Source organism: Hipposideros armiger, unplaced genomic scaffold, assembly GCF_001890085.2.
Source record: "Hipposideros armiger isolate ML-2016 unplaced genomic scaffold, ASM189008v1 scaffold_87, whole genome shotgun sequence".
Taxonomy (NCBI): domain Eukaryota; kingdom Metazoa; phylum Chordata; class Mammalia; order Chiroptera; family Hipposideridae; genus Hipposideros; species Hipposideros armiger.
Window position 1 is genome coordinate 523,061 of NW_017731437.1, and position 13,659 is coordinate 536,719.

A 13,659-nucleotide genomic window follows, 5' to 3' on the forward strand; every position below is an offset into this window, starting at 1 on the left:
CAAGCTAATGGTTGGGAGTTTTGACAGTGATGAGTTGTATGAATTTTATGATGAATAAAACTTGAGTTCAATAACTTTATGTAATACATTTTTTTCAAATTTCGGGCCCCAAAATTGAGGTGCGTCTTATATACGGGAGAGTCTTATACATGGGGGAATACGGTAAATGTCAATTCTTGAACTTCTAAACTGTTTCACAAAGACCCTAAGAGTGTAGGAAATTCTAAAATGAGAACCATGTCATTGCTTACAGGGGAATAACACTCCAGATAATAGATTCCTAATCTGTTTATAATACTCTATTCTAATTTTGTTCCACTCTGAGGAACTCTTTTCATTAGCTTACCACTATACAGACCAAAGTCTCATTATAAAACATATTTCTTACTATACATCCACCTAGATAATTAGAATGCTTAAGCATCTTGTGGATGGGTCCTTTGGTTCTTAAAGTATTGGAGAATCATTAAAATCCTGAGGAGTGTTTTCCGTTAAACACTCATTAGGGCACAATTTAGTACTAAGCATTTATTAAAAAATCCTAATGAGACAAAGATTGTATTCAGTTTTTAAAATGAATAGAAAGTTCTTAGTCTGGTCTCTGGTTTCTCATTTACATTAAATGCAGAATAATTGTTAGAGATTAAGGCATTCAGATGAAGCCTCAGCATCCTGTGGCAGAGCCCTTACACTTTACACTGAATATAATAACTTTTATTTAAAGAGTTCAGTATGTGAGAAACATTGTGTTAGACAGCTAAAACATATTATCTCATTTAATCTTCACCCATAAGGTGCTTAACTCTTAAGGGTTGTGGGGATGCCTCCCAGAATTGAGTCTCAATTCCATTTTGCTTTGAAAATACATTTATGGGGGTAGGACAGAGGTATTGGTATTTCTTAAAAGCTCACCAGGGGATTTAATACAAAACCACGATCCCAAATCACTCTTACATATTTGAAAGCATCATCCTAACTCAAAAAATAACCTTCAGTGGCGCCACTCACCCTCTCCGATATACCATATACGCCCCCCACCCCAACCCCCACAAAGACCTTGGAATAACTTCCCAATAGACCTCCCTCAAATGCTGGGCTTTCCCTGTCCACTGACCTACTGCTGTCACAATCCCCCGACATAATTTACACACTTTGACTCAAGTCTCCCATTTCTTCTCCAACTGTTTACTCCTTCCCATCTTCCATTCAATCTCATCCCTTTAGGTCAGTGGTTCTCAACCTGTGGGTCGCGACCCCTTTGGGGGTCGAACGACCCTTTCACAGGGGTTGCCTAAGACCATCGGAAAATAAGATATTTACATTACGATTCATAACAGTAGCAAAATTATAGAGTAGCAATGAAATAATTTTATGGTTGGGGGTCACCACAACATGAGGAACTGAAATGTATTAAGGGGTCGCGGCATCACGAAGGTTGAGAACCACCGCTTTAGGCAGAATGTAATCTGATCATCAGATTCAATTCCCATGAAAACATGAACAACAAAAAAATGAGCCAAATAACTTGACACTCCAATTTCTGAAAAGTTGGTAATACCTTTTGTTTTGGCCTCCAGCAGCTTGTTTGAATATGAGGGATGCTTGAGAATAAAAAACTCTCTCATCTCCCTATTCAGAACTGTGTTCACTTAGATACTATTTGCTACTTTTAGGACATAAACTCATGGGGTATTAAATTAATGTGAATATTGTCAGAGTTTAGCTAAATTGTTGGAATAGTTAACCAAAATGGCAGTATAACTCCCATCATATGAATGTCCCCTCCCGAGTTAGAAAAATTAATGCAAAAATTACTTTCTGTATTTTGAACAATTCACTTATTTTCAAAGTGATTTTTAGGTGCTCCATAAATTTTTCCATAAAACATTTATCTTGGTAGCAACTTATGTGCAATAGGGAAAGAGCAACAATCAATAAAAGCTCATTTAAGAACAAAAATAAGGTTAATCGTAATTATACACTAAACCAAATATCAATAAGCTACATGTTATATTATTAAACAGTATCCTTTCCATGCATTTCCCTCTGGATTTTTAAATGTTGGTGCCAAAAGTTTTTCTGCTATGAAAAAATTAAGTTTATCTTTCCCTAACATGGCAAAAGCTCAAACATAACAGTACGTTCCTCTAAAGAACTCAATTCAAGAACCCTTCCATAATAAAGTTCTCTGGCTTGAATTTCAATCCTAACTTTAGCTTTTATGACACTACAAAATTCCAGTATTTAATAGTACACCTATAGGAACAAGAGAAATGTCTTTACCTGATCCCTTCTAAGAATTCTTGAGGGCGGGGGGGGGGGGCCGGAAGGGACGGGGCAGGTGAGGAGGGCAGGCTTCCCAGTTTCACAATATAAATTGTAAAAATAGGTTGGTAGCAAAATAAAAATTTAGTTGATCCAAGATTAACTCATATTTGTAATGGCCAAAAATCTACAGTATTAGGGCTGGCCGAGTGGCTCAGTTGGTTAAGAGCTCGCTCAAGAGTGCGAGCTCTGAGCTCAACAGGGTCACCAGTTCGAGTCACATCCCGAGCTAAGCCGCCACTGAGCTGCCAACAGGTGGCAGGATGGCTCAGCTAAAAAAAAAAAAATCTACAGTATTCCTGTTGTCTCTTGGGAAGTTCATTCACTATTGAAATGGGGAATTTAAAAACATATTGCAAGAGGTAGTTATTTAAGTGGATAAGCATGATAGCACATGGGGACTTGATCCAAAAAGGCCACATTGGTGGGTAGTGAGGGTGGGAATTTGGTTTCTTGAGAACCAATATTGAAGAACTCAACTGGAATTTAATTGAAATTAACAGGCACCAGGACACCTGATCTCTAGTCCCAGTTTTATAACCGTCTAGCTGTGTGACAAACCACTGAATCTTGTTTCCTTACCTCTAATACTGGGGTTAGAATTAGGTCATCTTTATGTATCTTTCCAGTTCTAATGTTCTGTTTATTGGTTCTATAGCTAGATATGGTTTCCCCCAATACATATGAATTAAAAACTGTAGTGCCCTGCATATTTAAGTCTATAAGAATGGGTATATATAAACATTTTCTGTCCCGTCCCTCAATATCCTCAAGGAAGGAGCCAAGGCTCTTATTTTAGATTAGGGAGTATTTACTCATCTAAGTGAAAGGTAGAATAGTTAAGCTATTTATCGGTAGCAAAATCAGAACTTTTTCCTATTTGCATGTACTACCCACTTTGCCTCAGATAGTGGTTACAGAAAAGAATGCCTGGGAGTAATCCACGCATTATGACTCAATTTTTTCCTAGTAAAGCTGCAATTTGAAACTGCCTAAGCTTTTTCAACAAAGAGGAGGCTGAAACATCTGTAGCTAGTCACCTGTATCACTTTGTTACTCTTACTGGTGTCATGTTTTTTCCTAAACTTCAACTTTCTGTTTAATATTCCTCAGAATAAAGAAAACAGCTCATTTTAAACAAGAAGTTTATTTAAACAACAAGACGCTTGACTTGAAGGGAAAACTATCTAGGATTCATTTCTTTTAGAGTAATTTATCCCTACTTAAAGACAGATTGCCCTACATGTAACAGCTACGTACAAAAAAGTTATAAAATTGTCCTTGGTTTTACAATGATAAATGAAAAACATTAAAATTCTCCAATCGAACAAGGTATGCAAGGATTTTTATGTTGTTCTCTTTTTGTTAAACAGTGAGAGCAAAATAACTTACTGGAATAGAAGATAAAAGCTGAATGAGCATGCCACTAATGGAGAAAGGGGGTATTTTCACAGAACCAGTATTTTTCCCCATCCCATCTCCATTTGATGTCGATAAAACATACCATTGGCCATTTAGTTTAAAAAAAAAAAAAAAAAAAAGCAAATGCTTGTGCACATACATCCGTTACTTTATGTACAATAAAGGAATGGGGAAGGGGAAAATGAAAGAATAGAGAGAACTATACTGTAGTAGTCAGGATGTGGTGGAACCAAACTGCGGTTTTCTAATAGAGACTGTCTTGGTCTGGAGAACAGAGTTCTGGAGTAAAGTAGCAAGTTCCCTTTTTAGTAGACACCTCCTGTCTGCTGCTGAAACACATCAATTGTATCTTCATCCTCCATTTCCAACTAGCATAAAAGAGAAAAAACAAATTAAAAGCCACTGATTATTCAGCTCTTAATATCCTGGAAAGCTGCATAAGTTACATTCAATTCCCACATTCATTATTTTAGACATCCCATAGCTTAATGTAGCATCAGACTTAGGTTTAAATAATTTTCACTTGGTCTTCTTTATTTATGAAGATTGTAGAAAACTTAGCTTTTAAGTTAAAAAGCTGAATGTCTCAGTTAAATCATCTCCTTTAATTATTGAAATTAAGAGTGATATATACAAAGGATCTCACTGCAATGTTATTTAGACAAGCAAAAGATTGGAAATAACCTAAATATCAATAGAAATTTTAAAAAATATGGTACACTCGTACATGAAATACCATGTAGCTGTTATTAAAGAACAAGCAGGTTGGGGGAGGGGGGTTGTTACTTTGTGAGGGTGAAAAGGGTAACTATTGCATTGTTCTGTACACCTGAAACTAACAATAAAAAAAATAAAATAAGAACAAGCAGGTTTACATGTACAGAAGTGGAAATATCCCTAGGATACTCATATTAAGCTAAACACAAAATTTAAAAACTAGGCAGCATTTGTGTTTTTATGTTTGTGTGTCTATAACATGAATGTATCCTTGCCTATGTACAAAACACAGTGGTTACCTCTATGCAGTAAGGGAAGGGAATGGGGCAAGAAGAAACTTGTTAAAAAAACTAATTTACACCTGAAACTACTACTACTACTACTAATAAAAACTAATTTAAATTTTAAAATGCTATTCACAAATTAAGTTTGCAAGGTTCACTACCCACACATTATACATAAAACATCCATGTTGATAGTAGGAAGGTTTTGGTACATATAGCAACACTGTAAAGTAAATAAGCTTTTAAGTTTTTTACAGTGATAATTACCCTTAAAAATTTCTTTCTAAAAACTGGTAATTTTGAAGATAAAACCTTGGGCACCTAAAGACAAGAAAGGTAACTGTTTCTAATGAAGTTCAAATATACTCAAAGCAGGGCTAAGGTATTAAAATATTAATGACTAAGTCTCAATTCCCTCTTTTGTAAAATGGAATAGTATTCAGTTATGAGAACTAAATGAGTTGAAGAAAGTATTAAACAGAATGATGAGTACATAATAATTACATTGCTATTAAAACTGGCTGCTAAGATGTTCTAATTTATCACAATTCTATTTAATAAATATTGGCAGGACAATTCTAAAACAAATCAATTTCATTCTAAAATGAATTCAATTCTAAATACTAAAATGAGTTCAATTCTAAATTCATTTGAAGATTTTATAATACAGTTCTGAACAAATCCTCCTCACAGTTTAATATTTGTAGCTCGCATGGTAGACAAGCCTCAGAACTATTTTCTGATCGTGGGGGAGGGCTTCAAAAGACAGAAAATACACTCTAATCAGAGTTTAGCATAATGAATTCTTTTTAAACCACCAAAACTGGTCTTCAACCTATCTAGTGAAATAAAACTATTGGAATGTTAAATTTTATAATGAAACTTTAAATGTCTTCTAAGGATAAAAGAGCTTTTTCTCTTTCATCAAGAAAATCCAGCTCCTCCTTGTGGCTATGGACTATAATTGCTTCTTACAGATTCATCAAGGGATACTTCAAAATATTCTTCCCTCAAGTATAACTCAGATATTTCAAATTTTTTAAGGTTATCAACAAAACTACAATCTTGATGTGCTGCTGCACTCATACCATATTTATCACTTTCTAGTTTTTATGAGGTGATAAATTTAAAAATACACAGGCTCCAATTTAAATTTGGGGCGGCCGGTTGGCTCAGGTGGTTAGAGTGCAGTGCTCGTAACACCAAGGCTGCAGGTTCGATTCCCACATGGGCCAGAGAGCTGCGCTCTCCACAACTAGACTGAAAACAACTACTTGACTTGGAGCTGATGGATCCTGGAAAAACACACTGTTCCCCCAATAAAGTTAAAAAAAATATATATATATATATACTTTTTTCCAAAGCTGGAAGTCTTAAATGTAACTTGAGAAGGTAAAAAGAAACAAAGACAAAGAGCTTCTGCCACAGAAGACAGCCCAGCAGGACTTACAAAGTGACAGCACTAAAGTGATTTGTAAAGAGATTAAGGGATCAGACAACAGCACCTTTTATATTTTTATAGTAAGGGTCTGGAAAGCCAACTATTATCAAGAGCCCTCCCTCTCAAACTAAGCTATCAAGAGACTTGCAGTTAGAGCCATTAGTTCCCTGTAGTTCACAAGGATAGGTAAAATAATTCAGCATGAGAGCTAAAATGGTCAGGATCAACAGCCAACAGGTACATCAAGAGCTGCAGCAACAAAAACAAAAACAAAATATTCTGAAGAAACAGTTTTAATTATTTTCTCCAAATAATGCCAGCATGGATTAAAGTAACTAACTGACCTATTAGCTTTACTAAGTGATAACCAGATATTTTAAAACGATTGGCATTTCCTCAATCTATTCCTATTTTTTTCTTTGTTCCCCTTAGGTCGTATTTTATATAACTTTGAACTCTGGTAAACAGCTATATTCCATCGTCTACAAGTTCACAAATTAATAAACAAAGATGTTGAGAAAACTACAAAAAACATTGTTTTCTAGTTAGCACAAAGATTTTTTACCTGTGCAGGTGTGTCTGTTTCATTGATTGGCTGCCCGTCAAACCGGAATCTGATCTGCCTCATTGACAAACCCTGGATAAGACAGTTTAAAAGCAGTAAGAATGCAAAGAAACAATAAGAAATAAAACTATATGCATATTTAGCCATGAATATATTAAGAGATAGCTAAATAAATGATCATCAAATGTTAACATTTCTATGTGGGTATAAAGATTTGGGTTGACTTTCACTTCAAACTATATTCTTCTTTGGAAAAATGTTTTGTTTTTTTAAAAAAATAAGGTCTTCTTTAAAAAGCTGTGTTCCTTTTGAGGCCATAAATATTCCAAGCTTGAGCAGATCCGTGCATTTAAATAAGATACTGAAAGGAAATTTAAACTAACAGAAGCACACAGCAACATTCCTCAATGCGTGTTAGAGATCTCAAAAACAAACAAACACAAAACACACCCTTAATAATAATGAAAACTGGAAGTCACCAAAAAGGTGTAATGATTAAAATAAAATTTTGCCTAAAAGCCACCTTACCTTCACTTCTTGCCAAATAGTTCCTACCACTATGCATGAGTAACCTACGCCCCACTCAGCACAATACTAGGCACACCAACTGGCATTCAACAGGTTTTTACCCTTGGGCAGTCAGGATATTTCCACCAGAGCAGAAGGCAGTAACTGTCCTAAAACCATCCACAAGTCCACAATCCACACCCATGAAATTCCTGGAATAGCTCAAAAGAAGCACCTGCTTTTTAATTTCCTTCTTATTTACCCAAACCTGCAGTTGTCAACCTCACTAGAAAATGAGCTCCAGGGAGGGAAAAGAACTTAGACTGTCTTAGTTACCCTGTATTCCTTGAATCTAGTAGGTGCTCACTAAGTACTGATGGAATAAAATGAAAAGTACTAACATGCTTCATTTTTTTTATTTAAAAATAAATGTCAAACTACTAAATTGGGGAGATTATTACAAAAAAGGGAATTTCAAAATTATAATACTAGAATTTAGCTTCAAGAAATTTTTATATGCATTTAAGGAGATAAATGAGACTAAACATGACCCTTCTGCAAAGCGAATTCCAATGTTTTACTTATTAAGCATTACCTTCCTGACACAGGAGTGGGGAAAAGGGGAAAGGAGCAAAGTGGTTGATAATTGCAGCCAAATGAAGACAAGACAGGAAAATAAAGTATCTTTGGAGGTATGTTGTAAATATATTAACTTGAAATATAGCTTTCTAGGAAGCATCTTACAAAAACTCACTCGTACATCATGCTCAAATTACAAGTGATAATTACTGTTACACGAACTCCATGTTTCAATTGATATTTAAGAGAAAATTACATTGATTTCCTAGGACTAAAAATATTCAAAGTGCTCAATAAACACTTGTATAACACCTGTAATCCCTTAACAAGGATTCACTGTATGTTTTTAAAAAACCTGTAACATTATATTGCTTTCCTTTAACTCTATAGCCTTTGACACATACCACTTTCCGACCAGCCCTGTCTTGAGGAATACAAGCAATCCGCAAGGTAGGTGACATCCACAACCTTAATTCATTCCTAATGACTTTCAGTTTTAATCTGTAACTACACAAAGCAACCAAGAATTCAATGCCAAGTATTAATTACCAAGTATTATATATTTGCAAAACCCCACTGAAGGTTACTTGCTTCAGCAAAATACTAAGCACTTTCTATATGCTAGGTTCTTCCTTTACCACATCCAGTGGTAAGGTCATAAGGTCAATGGTGTGGCCATTCAAAATGGGGGTGGGAGAGAAGGCAGGGCCAGAACATAAGCAAACTATATTCCTTTATTGCCACCTGTTTTCACGCCTTTCCTCATCAAAAGCTTTTATTTTGCTTGAGATCAAGTCCAAAATTCAGAAAACTTGTTTTTAAGATTCCATAAGCCATGTAAATTCAAACAAGGAATTTGTATTAAACCAGTATTTGGGCTCCTCATCAGAGTAAATCTTATCCCTAAGCTTGGTACTGGAAGAGTGGTGTGAGGTTATCTCTTTGGGTCCGTTCTCTCATTTCACAAAAACGAATTTGACTAATACAACGAATCTTTGCTCTCTGAAACCACCTGACACTACATGAAATAATCTGTTAAAGTAAATCCACAAGTCTCCAAGGTACTGTAATAACTTAACCAAGAATGGAATAAAATTTGAGGGCTCAGCAATATCAACAGAAATATGTGAGCCACATATGTATTTTATATTTTCCAGTTGTCACATTAAAAAGTAAAAAATAGGTAAAATTTTAATCCACCATATTCAAAATGCTATTACTTCAACATGTATTTGACATTTTAAAAATTGAGGATTTACTTCTTTTGATACTGAGTTTTCAAAATCTGCCATATATCTCACACTTCACAGCATATCTCAATTCGGACTAGCCACATTTCAAGTGGAAGAGTCACATGTGGCTGTGGCTACTGTATTCCACAACACAGGTTTAGGTAGAGAACAGAATTTACGGATGGCTTTTCATAGGAGTTAGAAAGCACCATCAAGGTTTTGAACTCACAACTACATGTAGAATGGTGCTATTTACTGAGTGGGGACACCAGAGAAAAAGATCTCTAGGAACAAAATCAAGAGTCCTCTTTTGTATATTCAGTTTGAGATGCTTAGTAGACATGGACTGTAACTCCGCTAGAGATATGCCAAGTGAAGGCATTAGAAAGTAAATATGAGCATTCACTTATCTTGATAGGAAATCCTTGGTCAAGAATTCTCAACTTGGGCCAACGAGTGGCTCAGTTGGTTTAGAGCTCACTCAAGACTGTGAGCTCTGAGCAACAGTGGTTTGAGTCCCAGTCCGAGCTGAGCTGCCACTGAGCTGCCAACAGGTGGCAGGATGGCTCAGCTAAAAAAAAAAAAAAAATCTCAACTGCCAAAAAAACTTTAGCTATGCTAACTAGATTGGATAAATATTTTTAAGTCTTTTGATATCCTGGACCTACACTTAATCAGCCTGATTAGGTGATACCTCAACTCCTTCTTCCTTAGAATGAGAAATCACTTGAAACTTTAACAGGGATCCTGTTTCACTCAAAACTCCAGGGTACTCCCAATATAAGAGGAAAATATGAATATCTATTCAAATTCTTCCTGAATCTTATTTCAAATCATATTTCCATTCTAACAGATAATGCAGTGGAATTACATTTTTTATGGATTACTAATGCTTCTTTTTCCTCTAGTGCAAATTAAGAGTGACCCCAACAAGTTTAGTCAAATATAAGCCTAATTAACTGAAAAAAAAAAAAAAAAAAAAGACTGTTTATATTGGTTACTACACTAAACTTACTTAAACATAGCAGGAAAACTAAAACATTCTTGACTGACCCATTAGCTTTCTTATAGGACAATCTTCCATAGACACAATCTGGAATACAGAGGATGTGCTATGTGTTTTTCTGGCACCTAGTATAATGCCCAGCACAGGACATCTGGTAAATATAAAATAAAAAGCTCCTTTGGGGCCCCCACAAGAAACATGGGAAGTCTTAAATATGACCATTTGGGATGGATAAAGGGTATCAAAAGATATGTATAGTAAAATGCTAATAATTAAATCTTGGTGGTGAGCACGTGGGTATTCAATGTAAACTTTTTTCAATTGTCTCTACGTTTGAAAGTTTTCATTAAGTGTTGAAAAATGATCATTTAAAAGCTAAAATTTAGTAGCAATTAGGGAAGCGAGATATGCAAAGGATTTTGTCGAAAAACACTAAATGTAAGCATGAGTTTCTATTTTGTATAAGGTTTTGCTACATAAAAGTACTACAAAATGATTAGCTTTTAAAATTTCCCTGTAACCTAAAGGGGAGCTAGTGTTCAAATATAAAATATACCAGTGCAAAAAGTCTTTAGCACAATTAGTAAGTACCTATTTACTAATTGTTACGGGGTTTTCACCAAAATTCTTCAAATAAAGAGTATACTGAAGAGCCTATCTTTTTAAGGAACTGAGAAAATGAAGATAAAGAATTATAAGCACAGTATTCTCTTATTACATCATAAAAAATTAGGGACAAAATAAAGCTTCAAACTCAAAAAGAATTTATATCTTCACTTTCTTTCAAATGCCCTTACATCTCATGGAAGAAGCCCAAGTTTCAACACAAACTCAATTTCCAACCTCTATAGGTTTAACCCTTATTCTATTTTGAGCCTATTTTTAGGACATTTGCATTGTCCTAAAGGATGATTTTGTAAAAGAATGATTTTCTCAACTTCTACAATTATATATTCAGGATTGAACAGGAAAAACACTTCTGCCAGGTTACTGTTGGATTAACTGATCTAGGTACCAGAGTTTCTGTTATACTTGTATTTTCTTGAAGTTGTCTTATATTGTTACAGACTAATCACAAAAAAGCTGCTTTGCCTTAAAGCTTGCATTTACCTCCCAGCATCTGTTCATCTCTACTTTCTCTTCTTGATGCCTATTCACTATGGTCTGAATAAAATGCAAATGTTCCCATAATATAGAAATGTTTATCCTTGGCTCAGGAGATTAAAGTTCTGGACCTCTACTATTAGTGTAAAAAGGAAGTAGTACAATTTTACACGCTTCAGGAAAATTGCAATGTCCTTAAACTCACATTTAATTTTATTTCCAAACTGGTTAAAATACTCAAAATAGTTTGACACAAGACAAATTTTAAATGGATTAAAAAAAAAAAGAGCCTGACAAGAAATTTTACCAAGTTCATTCTTACTTTCTTATAAAATTACATCCCCTTGGGAACAAGCCACGTGTTGTACATTTGTGGCATGGAACTAAAATCATATGTATTAACCAAACCATCCTAAGGGTTTTCATGAAGAATCAACACACCAAGTGTAAAATAAAACTGATATGTCAAGTATATAAGTGCATATTCACTCTACCAAAGTAAGTCTATTGTAATTTTGTGCTAGTCATTTCTATGCTCATGAAAATAGGTGTTTTATTTAAGTAAGTTTTATTCAGTGAAATTGCACATGTCAGTTCCTCACCTGTCGTTCACAATAGGCTTTCATTAGTTTACTAAGTGGTGTATGCCTCTTAATCTTAAACTGCACCACAGAACCATCCTGCCCCGCCACCTTCAAATTAATATGATCGTTGTTCTCAGTCTTGACTCCTTCCTGTTGAAAGAAAAATAAAAGTATAATTTGGAAAATGTGAAAAACAAACACCTTTTAAAGCAGCCGCAGCCCAAGTTGCTTCAGAAATCAACAGGTTTCTCATTCTGTACGATAAAAGAACATACAGCTGTTTTCAGCCGCTGAAATCAATCTGAAAGATGAGAAATCCTGGAGCAACGATATTAAATAGCTGTCACGGAAACAGAAAAGCCTCTATGCAATACTATCAGCATCAATATTTAAAGATGCGTCCCCCTCAATTTAACTACAACGCTCTATTCAATCTAAATTTTTCTAAAATGGCATTATTTTACATCACTTTCAAAACATATCTTTCCCCTGAAAACAAGCGCCCTTTCTCTTTTCAACGTGTTTTAAGTACAGAATGCAAGAACACATCTAGAGCTTGCAATTCAAAACTCATTACAATTTCCTTGTTAAAAAGCTACCAAACTCAGTTGAATAACTTAAATCTCAAGCCACATTAACAAAACCTAACTGAGGGATATCCTTTGACTTTCTCTGAAGCAGCGGTAATAACTCAGAGCCACTATTAACGTTCGCCTCTAGCAGCTTCAATTCTGTTTAAGTGTCCTCCTCCTCCCCCCCGCTTTGTTGTCATGGGTCAAATGCAGTCTATTCCAAGTATTCCTCATAGATTTCAATCCAATCTGGAATTCACAGAAATCAAGTGTAGAAGAGATTCTGTAGCCCCTAAATCACTTCAGAAAGAGGAAGGTGTCACAAAACCAAAAGTCAGTCCCGTGTGCCAGGCAGAAACGTGTGCTCCAGCCCTCACGGGAAAGCCTCCTGGCGCCTCAAAACCCGCGTTAAAAAGTTAAGCCCTTCAGAGTCTTTCTGAAAGCTCGTGTATCTGCCTCCAACTTCACGAAACCACATGGTCTCCACAGATGAGGGGTTATGAGGCACCCAAGAAAAAGCCCCTACCCATCCGCCCTTGGGACCCTGAGGCCATTAAAGTGGGAAATGCTCCCGGGAACCCCCAACCCGCAGCCTCTCACGGCGGCCAGACCGGCATCCGGCTTCCAACCCCTCGGCAGTCCATTGACTCGCCCCTCACCATCACTCAAGGGTCCCCAGATGCCCGCGCCTCTCAGCCCTGAGGGGGAAGCCCCAGACAGAGGGAACTCCCCGCCACCGCAGAGGCGGCTACACCCGTTGCAGCTTCGCGCGGGGTCCACCGATAGTGGGGACATCGCGCGCCCTAACGCCCCTCCTCACGAGTGCCCGGCCCGGCCCAAGAAGCCCTGCTCGCGGCCGGTTGGCCTGCGGGCGTCCGCGATCCGCCCGCCCAACTCGCGCCCCGCGCGCACTCCAAGGCGGCCGGGGGCGGGGGAGGGCGGCGGGGCCTCCTCCCGCGCGGGAGGGAGGAAGAGGGGAGGGAGGAAAATGGCGCGGAGCGCCCGGGCCTGAGCCGCGGCCGGCCCCGTGGGGGGCCCGGGAAGGCGCAGGGAACCCGCGGCGGGCTCGGGCCAGACCCCGGCCCACGCCGTGACCCCGGCGACAGGGCGAGGCGAGGAGGCTGGCGCCGAGCTCACCTTGGGCTTTTCGTCGGCCATGGCGAGCGCCGGAGTCTCCTCAACTGCCGCTTCACAAAAGAGGTACCAGGTCCGCACGGAACGAGCACACAAGCAGCACCAGGAGCGGCAGAAGAAGGAGGCGGCAGCGGTGGAGGAGGGAGAGGGCGCGCGCACGTCGTGCGCTCCCTCCCCCCACCCTGCG

At 37.5% G+C, this 13,659-nt stretch overlaps 1 protein-coding gene across 2 annotated transcripts; it reads right to left on the bottom strand.

The window, feature by feature from the left end:
• Positions 1-3,453: 3,453 nt before the first annotated feature.
• SUMO2 (small ubiquitin like modifier 2) lies at positions 3,454-13,659 on the bottom strand. Of its 2 annotated transcripts, none has more exons than XM_019644336.1 (4): positions 13,476-13,659; positions 11,785-11,916; positions 6,755-6,826; positions 3,454-4,115 (listed from the first exon to the last, which is right to left on the bottom strand). In XM_019644336.1, exons 1-4 carry the CDS (start codon positions 13,494-13,496, stop codon positions 4,053-4,055), a joined length of 288 nt encoding a protein of 95 aa, XP_019499881.1. In that variant the 5' UTR covers positions 13,497-13,659; the 3' UTR covers positions 3,454-4,052. The 2 variants fall into 2 exon arrangements, with proteins under 2 accessions (XP_019499881.1, XP_019499880.1); XM_019644335.1 differs by lacking the exon at positions 3,454-4,115 and adding an exon at positions 6,317-6,438.

Coding starts and splice junctions, on each gene's coding strand:
- SUMO2 (XM_019644335.1), bottom strand. CDS start 13,496: ATGGCCGACGAAAAGCCCAAG. Junction 6,827..11,784: donor AAGCCTATTGTGAACGACAG/GTGAGGAACTGA, acceptor TGTCTTATCCAG/GGTTTGTCAATGAGGCAGAT. Junction 6,439..6,754: donor AAACAGACACACCTGCACAG/GTAAAAAATCTT, acceptor TTGTTGCTGCAG/CTCTTGATGTACCTGTTGGC.